The 12313-nt window shown below is 41.9% G+C and overlaps 1 protein-coding gene across 2 annotated transcripts in view; it reads right to left on the bottom strand.

Moving 5' to 3' along the window:
- The window catches only part of LOC132867239 (uncharacterized), a 47785-nt gene extending 38916 nt beyond the window's left edge, over positions 1-8869 (bottom strand). Inside the window, exons 1-5 of one of the 2 annotated variants that reach the window (XM_060900039.1) lie at positions 8740-8869; positions 4763-4837; positions 4439-4661; positions 3207-4334; positions 248-415 (exon numbers count right to left, since the gene is read on the bottom strand). In XM_060900039.1, coding sequence (XP_060756022.1) covers positions 248-415; positions 3207-4334; positions 4439-4587 — 1445 coding nt within the window. In that variant the 5' untranslated portion in view covers positions 4588-4661; positions 4763-4837; positions 8740-8869. The other variant, XM_060900038.1, reaches the window with a different exon arrangement.
- Positions 8870-12313: the final 3444 nt, after the last annotated feature.

Genomic DNA, 12313 nt, shown 5'->3' with positions numbered 1-12313 from the left:
AAAAACATGTTCTTGCTTGATCCATAAGATTTTTCATATTTAGCCAATTGTTGTTAAATTTAAATAGTAAACTTAAAAGCATGTGAAGAGACAGTCCAAAATTCCACCTTGTGGTTCCAAAGTAAAAATATGGTGGTGGCTGCGCTATTATTAGCCCCCTTCTTAACATCAAAACAAATTTAGAAAGCTATTCTGGCCCTTTAATTCCACCTGGTGGAGGGAAGTGTAAACAACAGGAAGTGCTTACTTGGGCTTCTCTGTAGATTCGGGCTTCTCTAGAGGACCATGTGTGTACAAACCATTCTGAAAGATCTCTCCAGGATCTCCTTCCTTTTTTGTACACTCAGTGATTGTCTGCTGGGCTTCTGCAGGGTCTGTGGACTCTGGTTTCTTCATCTCCTCTGCAATGCTGGTACTAGAGAGAAGAGACAAGATTTAAATGGACATCATCTCATCGTGTCCTGATCTGGGGCTGCACAGCTGTGTACTACATGTAAAAGGCTCAATCTGTGAAGTGCAGTTATATATCCAAGAATGCGTGATATTTATGTGACTTGGCACCCTAATTAGAATTGAGCAGTAGTCAAAATTACTACCACGATTATGTTGCATCAGTTAAGAAAGGCATATTATGCTTAATCGCTACAAGTTTTGCACAAATGATCAACACTTAATATTTTTTCAGTGCTACATTCGCACACAATTCAATCATTTTATTGTTATATAATGTATTGCCCCCACAGACAAGTCAAATGACACATGCTGAATTCAGTTGAATAGGTAGAGTTGTGAAAGGAATTCATGTTATTCAGAGAATGATCTGTAACCTAAATTTATATAATAAGTATAGGGGAAAAAACAAAAAGAGACTTAACTTGCCTCATGTTAAAATTACAGATTAATGCCCAGTGGTAAAAATCTCATTTCCAACATATTCCATTTTCAGGGAAATTGGCATATCGTATACAAATAAAGAGTTTATGTCTGTGAGCTTACAATAATGTATGTAATGCTTATGCTTCAAGAAACAACAAACCAACATACAGTGCCTTGCAAAAGTATTCATCCCCCTTCGTGTTTGTCCTGTTTTGTCGCATTACAAGCTGGAATTAAAATGGATTTTTGGGGGGTTAGCACCATTTGATTTACACAACATGCCTACCACTTTAAAGGTGCAAATTGTTGTTTTATTGTGACACAAACAATAATTAAGATGGAAAAACAGAAATCTGGAGTGTGCATAGCTATTCACTGCCCTTTCGTATGAAACCTCTAAATAAGAGCTGGTCAACACGAGAACCAAGGAGCATTCCAAACAGGTCAGAGACAAAAGTTGTGGAGAAGTATAGATCAGGGTTGGGTTATAAAAAAAATACCCCAAACTTTGAATATCCCAGGGAGCACCATTAAATCCATTATAGCAAAATGGAAAGAATATGGCACCACTACAAACCTGACAAGAGAAGGCCACCCACCAAAACTCACAGACCAGGCAAGGAGGGCATTAATCAGAGATGCAACAAAGACACCAAAGATAACACTGAAGGAGCTGCAAAGATCCACAGCAGAGATGGGAGTATCTGTCCATAGAACCACTTTAAGCTGTACACTCCACAGAGTGGGGCTTTATGGAAGAGTGGCCAGAAAAAAGCCATTACTTTAAAAAAAAAAAAAAAACTGGAGTTTGCCCAACAGCATGGGGCAGACTCCCCAAACACATGGAAGAAGATTCTCTGGTCAAATGAGACTAAAACTGATCTTTTTGGCCATCATGGGAAATGCCATTTGTGGTGCAAACCCAACACCCTGAGATCACCATTCCTACAGTGAAGCATGGTGGTGGCATCATCATGCTGTGGGGATATTTTTCATCTGCAGGGACAGGAAAGCTGGTCAGGACTGAAGGAAAGATGGATGGCACTAAATACAGGGCAATTCTGGAGGAAAACCTGTTTGAGTCAGACAGAGGTTTGAGACTGGGATGAAGGTTCACGTTCCAGCAGGACAATGACCCTAAACATACTGCTAAAGCTACACTGGAGTGGTTTAAAGGGAAACATTTAAATGTCTTGGAATGGCCTAATCAAAGCCCAGACCTCAATCCAATTGAGAATCTGTAGCATAAATTGAAGATTAGTGTACACCAACACAATCCATCTAACTTGAAGGAGTTTGAACAGTTTGTCCTCCTTTGGAGAACAAAAGGAGGCTCTACAAAGTATTGACTTGGGGGGGAGGGGATAGCTATGCACACTCCAGATTTTTTTTTCATCTTAATTATTTTTTGTGTCACAATAAAACAACAATTTGCATCTTCAAAGTGGTAGGCATGTTGTGTAAATCAAATGGTGCTAACCCCCAAAAATCCATTTTAATTCCAGCTTGTAACACAATAAAACAGGACAAACACAAAGGGGGATGAATACTTTTGCAAGACACTGTATTGCCTACATAAATAAAATATTATGTGATGAATGCCAGGTAAGTCACAAGACATTGGGAAAACGCTTTAAATTACAACTTCAGGAAATAACTTTCCAGGGCAGGAGATGGCAGTAGTATTTGGGTGCTTCAGGGGCATGTTGTGTAAATCAAATGGTGCTAACCCTAACCTCCCTCCAAATCCATTTTAATTCCAGCTTGTAATGCGACAAAACACCAAGGGGGCTGAATACTTTTGCAAGACACTGCATGTAACAAAATAAAGGCTGCAAAACTCCGTATTGAATTGGAGCCTATCTGATTTAAATAATCTGCTCAATGACTTTGTAGAATAAATATAACTAGTTAGAACACAAGAGCCAAAACTGAGAAATACTGTAGAGATAGGCAGTAGTTATAAATAAGACTACACATCTGCGCATTTGTTTGCTTTATCTACTTTGCTTTCCCTTCTGCTGCACCGACTCTACAAGATGAACAGCCAGAGAACACTCCCCCCCCCCATGGGTCACCAACATCAATTCAGAAGGTTTAGCGAGTGCTAATGAGGGCTGACCAGTGCCAATAATGAGAGGTAGGGTGCAGTGTAAGTAGACTAATGTTACCACAAAAACTGCAGGTGACAGTGGGTTACTGTTGCTTAATGGTGTCCAGTGGCCTATATTTGACTGGTGGTTGCAGTCATATCATAAGAACATAAAAGGCAGCAAAACTAATAAATCAGTAGAAGCAATACAAAACAAGTTTCAGTAATAGATGCTCACCTCTTACTGCCTGCAGGGGGTTCACACATCAGCTCTTGATTCTCAATAGGTGAAGGTTCCTCACAAGGTATCGGCGATATCTCAATCAACTGAGGTACTTCTACATTCACCTCAGCAGGGTTTCCATCTTTCAAATCACAAGTCAAGTCATTCACTTGGCCATTTTCTATATAAGTCACAGTGGGTTCCGCACTAATTTTCATTGCTGGAGAGGACTCTTGCTCTGAAGTTTCCTGAGTTTTACGAGGTAAGCTTTCTTCCTTCATTTCAGTCATGTTGGAAACAACATGTTCTTCATGGTTTTCCAGCACTTTATCAGCAATTGATTTTTCAATGGCTAATGTTTTTTCTACCTTACATGAGGGCTCTGATAAAGATACCAGTGGTTCTGCACTGGAATTTTCTGGTAGTAAGGTATCTACACTGTTCTGTGCCATGTCCATAGGAGTCAGCAACTCTTTTACTTCAAGTTCATCCATTGCTGAGTTATTCAGAACTGGCTCAGTGGTATGGAGGCTATCTATCACAGGTAAATGTTGTACAGGTGTTTTAAGTTCCTCCTTCTCTAGATCAACCTCACTAGCTTCTTTCTTTCTATTTGTCTCAGCAGAATCCTCATTTTTATCAGCTTCAGCTGGCCTCTTCTCAGTGTTGTTTTCAGCAACCTCCTTCAGTGTGTCCACATGCGCACCATGTTGCTCATCAGCTGGACCTTCTGCTGTTGCATCATGTACCATCAACTTAGGCTTGCCTGCTTTGTCTTCTTTTTCCAGTGTGTCAGTTATCTGAGCTTCTGTTTCCTCTTTAGCTGCAGCCAACTCTGTTGGTGCTTTAACTGCCAATGCATCAGTGACTTCAGTGGCAGAAGTCTGGGTCTCTCCCATAGTCTCATCATCCTTTTTTGTTTCTGTGGCTGTAATAGCTGCATCTACTTGTTCCTCTGGCACTTTCGACACAGGTGAGGCACTCTGGCTAGCTTGTGCAGCGAGGGAGACATCCGTGTGGAGTATCTGGATAACAGAACCATAAGAACTTTGTACAGGCCCCTCGGTAGACTTGGGAGCTGCTATCGGTTGCGTGCTCACTGCATCTTTTTCTTGTCTTATCCAGTCTGCATCATTTTTCTTGCTGGAAGAATAATGGAGACCCAAGAAATAAATCATCGCTCAGTCTTTTTATTACAACTCTTCTTTACATCACATTTGTCAAAGAGGTTTTATTGAGCACCTTACCTTCCCTCAACCTCCAGTGTTTGGCTGACGCCATCAGTGGTTAGCGGCCTGGCTGAAACCTTTGAATCAGGTGAGTTCAGCAGCCCCTGAGTTTCATCCACCGTGTGATTACACGGGTTTGAAGATGGGCAGCAGGAGCTGTTCCCCATGTTAATGGTTTACAATTACTCTCATCCAAACATCTGAACTCAATCGTCCACTTTTTCCTCAGTTGAAGACCAGACTGAAGAATATTCAAATACATTTACTAACGATAGACCTGAAAATACAGTTTTAAAGTGTCCTCTACTACCAATGCATATGAACACATGTGATGAGGTATACCTGTACTATTGCAATCTGGTGAGGGCTGATTATCAGAAGAGCCTGAAGTGGTCCAGACAGGTCCAACACTCAAGCCTGTTAACAGCAAAAAACCACATTAGTTGTAGTTAGGGGTAGCAAGTTGGCTCAGCAAAGAGTGTTGCCACCTCATAGCTCCAGAGTCACTGGTTTGAGCCTGAGCTTGGGTTACTGTTGCTATGGTGTTTCTACATGTGCACATGGGCATCCCCCTGGTTCTCTGGTTTCTACCCACCTCCAGAAACATGCGGGTAGGTGGGCAGGCTGTAATAAATTGCTCTCGGGTGTGAATGAACGTGTGTGTTGCCCTGTGATGGACTGCCATTCCATCCAGGGCAGTGTTCTCCACGGGCGCTTTTAAAGTGGCGCACCACCACATTATAATTCTGGCCCGCCACTCTTCCCTTGGCCAAAAAAAATTTTTTTTACGTATCTGTGATTGTGTAGGCGAGAGCTGCATTTTCCTGTTGCTTCACTGTTTGTTTACTGCAGGACTTCTGAGTTCCTAAGTCAAAGGACCCGAACTACGGAGGTGTGGCTTTGTAGTGCGTGCCAGTCTCGGGCACGCGGACCAGCTTGTGCATGGATTGGAGTGGTTTCACCCAATTGACGTTATGTGTATTACAACCCCAATTCCAAAAAAGTTGGGATGCTGGGTAAACTATCAATAAAAACAGAATGCAATGATTTGCAAATCACTGAAACCCGGTATTTCATTGAAAATTGTACAAAGACATGTCAGATGTTGAAACTGAAAGTTTGTTGTTTTTTGAAAAACATGTGCTCGTTTTGAATTTGATGTCAGCAACATGTTTAAAAAAAGTTGGGACAGGGGCATGTTTACCACTGTATTGCCTCACCCCTACTTTTAACAACACTCTGTAAACGTTTAGGAACTGAGGAGACCAATTGCTGTAGTTTTGAAAGACAAATGTTGTCCCATTCTTGTCTGATAGACAATTTCAGTTGCTCAACAGTTTGGGATCTCTTTTGTCATATTTTGTGCTTCATAACGTGCCAAATGTTTTCAATGTGAGACAGGTCTGGACTGCAGGCAGGCCAGTTTAGCACCCAGACTCTTTTAGTACAGAGCCATGCAGTTTTAATATGTGCAGAAAGCAGTTTGGCATTGTTTTGCTGAAAGAAGGAAGGTCCTGCCTGGAAAAGATTTTGTCTGGATGGCAGCATATTGCTCTGAAACGTGTGTATATCATTTAGCGTTAATGATGCCTTTCCAGATGTACAAGCTACCCATGTCATGTGCACTAATGCACCCTCATACCATCACAGATGCTGGCTTTTGAACTGTGCACTGACAACAAGCTGGATGGTCCCTCTCCTCTTTAGCCTGGAGGACGTGGTGTCCATGATTTCCAAAAAGAATATTTATTTTTGATTTGTCAGATCTCGGGACAGTTTTTCACTTCGCCTCAGTCCATCATAAAAGAGCTCTGGCCCAGAGAAGGTGGCGGTGTTTCTGGATATTGTTTATATCTGGTTTTAACTTGCATTTGTGGATGCAGTAATGAACTGTTTTCACAGATGATGGTTTTCTGAAGTGTTCCTGAACCCATACAGTGATTTCCACTCCAGGCACATGTCTGCTTTTAATGCAATGTTGCCTGAGGGTCTGAAGATCACAGGCATCCAATGTCAGTTTTCAGCCTTGTCTCTTGCATACAGAGATTTCTCCGGATTCTCTGAATCTTTTAATGATGTTATGTACCACAGATGATGTGATCCCCAAATTCTTTGCAATTTTATATTGAGGAACGTTATTCTTAAATTCTTGCACTGTTTGCCCACACAGTCTTTCACAGAGCGGTGAACCCCTCCCCATCTTTACTTCTGATAGACTCCGCCTCTCTGGGATGCTCTTTTTATACCCAATCACGTTACTGACCTGTTGCCAATTTACCAAATTAGTTTTTTTTTTAAGCTTTACACAACTTTTTCAGTCTTTTGTTGCCCCGTCCCAACTTTTCTGAAATGTGTTGCTGACATCAAATTCAAAATGAGTATATAATTTTCAAAAAACAATACAATTTCTCAGTTTTAACATTTGATCTGATGTCTTTGTACTATTTTCAATGAAATACAGGGTTTCCATGATTTGTAAATGGTCGCATTCTGTTTTTATTTACAGTTTACACAGCGGCCCAATTTTTTTGGAATTGGGGTTGTATAAAATGGGCGGCATGGTGGTGTAGTGGTTAGCACTGTCGCCTCACAGCAAGAAGGTCCTGGGTTCAAGCCCAGTGGCCAACGAAGGCCTTTCTGTGTGGAGTTTGCATGCTCTCCTAGTGTCTGCATGGGTTTCCTCCGGGTGCTCCGGTTTCCCCCACACTCCAAAGACATGCAGGTTAGGTTCACTGGTGGCTCTAAATCGAGCGTGAGTGTGAATGGTTGTTTGTCTCTGTGTTAGCCCTGCGATGACCTGGCGACTTGTCCAGGGTGTACCATGCCTCTCACCCGTAGTCAGCTGGGATAGGCTCCAGCTTGCTTGCAACCCTGTACAGGATAAGCTGCTACAGATAATGGATGTATGTATTTATTGTAATTGGGTATTTTGTTTATGCATGGAAGTTTTTCTCACACACACACAAAAAAAAAAAAATAATTCAGGGATGTGCAACAGGCGCATCAGTCTCAACTGAAATGTCAAATGAGTCTCATATTGACGAAGATGATATGTACAGTAAGAATATGTTCATTTGTTGTAAAATGATTTTTAATAAAGATTTAGCATTTCCTATCTGTTTATCGGCCAGTTTCACTGTCAAAAAAAGTCCGTCAGCTTCAGGAAGTCCCCCACCACAGCTCCGCCCCTGGATCCTGTTGGGGGGCCTAGGCGGCCCCCAAACCCCACCACCACCTTTTTATTTCTGAAAAGTCGAGAACCCTGCCTCATACAGTGTTCCCAGGGCGGGTTTGAGATCCACAATAACATTTACCAGAATAAAATGGCTATTAAAGATCAATGAGAATGAAAACAGGTTGAAGGAAGATAAAGAAATCTCAACCATGTTGCTACCTGTACAAGAAGGAAGCTTTGAAATATTGTCAAAAACATGACATTGAACATGAATCACAACACGAAGGAAGGAAGGAACAAGTAACTGGAGTTGCAGCTCCAGAATTGGGTCAGTAGGGTTTGTGCTTTCACTGTGGCATTCGCACTATGTGGAATATGGAAGCTAATACGGGTCTCTGTAGAGCTCTGTGACGCTTTTATACTTTAAAAAAAAAAAAACTCCAGAGCAGAAGTTTGTCCAGATTTCTGCATAATCACTGCTCGAGCATGACCTCTTCTACCTTTGTCTAGTTTGACCTGCAACGCATCTGTTTACTGAACTTTCTCCAACCCTGGTGTTTTAACATGTTTCTCGAACTTTCTGCACTTGTTCCTCAGCTGCTGAACTTTCAGTTAACAGGTGTCTGGTGTGATTTCACTTCGCCTCACTAGCTTGAATAAAAGCGTCCTGGGCTCAGCGATATAAAAGTACCACTCTGTGCTAAACCCTGAACAATGAAACAACTGTTCACAACGCATACGCGCACGACATTTTTACGACACGACGGATTTAAAATGAAATATTCTTTGAAATACATTTCAGTCAGGTTGTTTACCAAAAGCGCGACATGTGCTCCTGATTTCCGGCAGCTCACATTCTAAACCTGCGACATGCATTAAATTACTAACGCTAACCAAAATTACAAGCAGTTCTTTCTTTTATCTTTATATATACACACGCACACACAAAAAACCCGTGCATCTATTCATGGTAGTATATTAACTGCGCACTTCCCTTTTACCTACCTAATTGTTACAGCCTTTGCTTGACATTTGTTGAGACACCATCAAGCAGGAAGTTTGACTTTTACTGTAGTTTCGCTTTTCCTCTTGGCTCACGCCCACTCGTGAACTTCTTATATACTTTAAAAAAGTAAATACTTACTTTAAAACTACCTTGTCCATTATAATGTCTCAGGCCAGTGTGTTCGTGCTATAAATGGAAGACGGGACGGAAACATGATTCCCAAAGCTTTTAACAGAGGAAGGGTTTTAATAAATGGTCTTGCGCAACTGTAAGACTAGGAGACTTCAGCCTTGGGTCGCGTCCCAATCCCCATGGTAGTAAAGTTTATCTGTGCAGCGCCTTTCACGGTTGAAATGGTCTTAAAGTGCCATTCCACCATTGGATGTATTTTTTTGGCATAAAATACAATATATTTTATGACAACATGACTAGACAGAGAAATCTTTTAGCTTCAAAATGATATATCAAACATAATTTTTTGACAACGACAAGTATATTAATTTTGCGACCAAAGTCACCTACCCTTTTAATTTCCGCGCGGTAGTGAAACGTGATGTCACTGGCAGGTTCCCCTTCTTGTGTACCACGTCACGTGTGACGTGGCACAGATTATCAGCAATGGCGGATAGAATGCGATTGTCAGCTTCGGAAAAGAAGCGAAGGAAAATAGCAAGTGATGCCCAAAGGAGACGGTCGATGGTGAATATCGGCACAGCAATCGACAAGTGGAAATCGCGTTCTATCCGCCATTGCTGATAATCTGTGCCACGTCACACGTGACGTGGTACACAAGAAGGGGAACCTGCCGATGACATCACGTTTCACTACCGCGCGGAAATTAAAAGGGTAGGTGACTTTGGTCGCAAAATTAATATACTTGTCATTGTCAAAACATTGTTTGATATATCATTTTGAAGCTAAAAGATTTCTCTGTCTAGTCATGTTGTCATAAAATATATTGTATTTTATGCCAAAGAATACATCCAATGGTGGAATGGCACTTTAAAGCAGCCTTACACAGAAGTAAAAACTAACACAAGGTATAAATTTAAACATGGATACACAGTAAAATTACTAGAATGAATGAAAGAAAGAAAGAAAGAAAGAAAGAAAGAAAGAAAGAAAGAAAGAAAGAAGGCACAACATCACACACTTGTGAAATTTCCTCTCTGCATTTAACCCATCTGAAGCAGTGAACACACACACACACACCCAGAGCAGTGGGCAGCCATGCTAACAGTGCCCGGGGAGCAGTTGGGAGTTCGGTGCCTCGCTCAAGGGCACCTCAGCCCAAGGCCGTCCCACATTAACCCTAACTGCATGTCTTCGGACTGTGGGGAAACCCACGTAGACACGGAGAGAACATGCAAACCCCGCACAGAAAGGCCCCTGCCGGCCGCTGGGCTCAAACCCAGAACCTTCTTGCTGTGAGGTGACCGTGCAGCCCCATAAAATAAAATGCTGAATACCTGTAACAGATAAAACTGGGGGGGGGGAAACCCACAATGATAAATTAAAACGAAACAATAAAAATAAGTAAACAACGGGCGGAATGGTGGTGTAGTGGTTAACACTGTTGCCTCACAGCAAGAGGGTCCTGGGTTCGAGCCCAGCAGCCGACGAGGGCCCTTCTGTGTGGAGTTTGCATGGTGTCTGTGTGGGTTTCCTCCGGGTGCTCTGGTTTCCCCCAAAGACATGCAGGTTAGGTTAATTGGTGGCTCTACATTGACTGTAGGTGTGAATGGTTGTTTGTGTCTGTGTCAGCCCTGCAATGACCTGGCGACTTGTCCAGGGTGTACCCCGCCTCTCGCCCATAGTCAGCTGGGATAGGCTCCAGCTTGCCTGCAACCCTGTAGAACAGGATAAGCAGCTACAGATAATGGATGGATGGATTAAGAATAAGTAAACAGCAGGCAACATGGTGGTGTAGTGGTTAGCACTCTCGCCTCACAGCAAGAAGGTCGTGGGTTCGAGCCCAGCAGCCGACGAGGGCCCTTCTGTGTGGAGTTTGCATGGTGTCCGCGTGGGTTTCCTCCGGGTGCTCCGGTTTCCCCCAAAGACATGCAGGTTAGGCTAATTGGTGGCTCTAAATTGACCATAGGTGTGAATGGTTGTTTGTCTCTATGTGTCAGCCCTGCGATGACCTGGCGACTTGTCCAGGGTGTACCCGCCTCTTGCCCATAGTTGAGCTCCAGCTTGCCTGCAACCCTGTAGAACAGGACAAGCAGCTACAGATAATGGATGGAATAAGTAAACAGCTCATTTATACTGCTGTGGCTTGTTGTACGCTCAAACAAATGTCTTCTCTTTGAGCCTCTTAACAACTCATACAAACAATGTAGCATGCAGTATATTGCCTAGTGAGCAATGGTCCTTTTCTGAAGATGTTGTACATTATGTAATAATTTGTACCACTGCACTACAGAATGCTCAGTTTTAATTGATCAGGAAGTGTGGATTAATTTTATGTCAGTAGTTCCAGCAGCAATAATAAGGTAGCGTTGCATGGTAAGACTAAGGCACCATACGATGGGGTGAGAGAGTTATTTAAAATATATATAAATTTTTTTTTTTTTAATGCTATGTCAGCACCTAAGGCTGGCAAGAGCATTTCTACAACCCCATTTCCAGAAAAGTTGGGATTTTTTCCAAAATGCATTAAAAACAAAAATGTAATTTAATTCATTTGTGTGAACCTTTATTTAACTGACAAAAGTTCAAAGAAAAGATTTTCAATAGCTTTACTGACCAACTCAACTGTATTTTGTGAATAAAAATGAAGTTAGAATTTGATGCCTGCAACATACTCAAAAAAAGTTGGGACAGAGGCATTATTACCATTGTGTTACATCACCTTTCCTTTAATAACACTTTTTAATCACATGGGATCAGAGGATACTAATTGTTGCAGTTTTGCAATTGGAATTTTTGTCCATTCTTGATTGATACAAGAATTCAGCTACTCAACAGCCCGTGGTCACTGTTGTCTGATTCTCCTCTTCATGATGCCACATACATTCTCAATAGGAGACAGAGCTGGACTGGCGGCAGGCCAGTCAAGCACACGCACTCTGTGTCTACAAAGCCAAGCTGTTGGAGCCCATGCAGAATGAGGCCTCCCGAGCCCATGTGGCTATATGTGTCACGTTAGCATGACAGTTTCTCAGGCAGAGCCGCCTGAGGGTTCGAAGTTCACGCACACTCAACAGTGGTTTCTAACCTTGCCCTTGACACACGGAGATGTCTCAGAATTCCCTGAATCTTTTCAAAATATTATGTACTGTAGATTTTGAAAGACTAAAAATCTTGCATTGAGAAATGTTTTTGAAATGACGAACAATTCTCTCACAAATTTTGGCACAAAGCGGTGAGCCACGCCCCATCCTTGCTTGCAAAGACCAAGCCTTTTTATGCATGCTCCTTTTATACTCAATCATGATACCAATGAACCTGCTTATTATGGAATCTTCCAAAATGGTGTTACTTGAATATCCAATCAACTTTTCAGTCTTGTTTTGCCTCTGTCTCAACTTTTCCGAGTGTGTTGCGTTTTGCAAAATATCCCAACTTTTCTGGAAATGGGGTTATAAAATGTCTTAATAAATAAATAATTAAAACAAATAGTTACATACATACATACATACATACATGAGATGCTTCAGATACACACGTGATAATTCTAAAACTTTTTGTGGCGACACCTTGTTAAAAA

The sequence above is a fragment of the Neoarius graeffei genome, chromosome 19 (assembly GCF_027579695.1).
Source record: "Neoarius graeffei isolate fNeoGra1 chromosome 19, fNeoGra1.pri, whole genome shotgun sequence".
In the NCBI taxonomy this organism is placed as follows: domain Eukaryota; kingdom Metazoa; phylum Chordata; class Actinopteri; order Siluriformes; family Ariidae; genus Neoarius; species Neoarius graeffei.
Note: the sequence above shows the minus strand (reverse complement) of the source record. Positions and strands in the feature narration are given on the sequence as shown.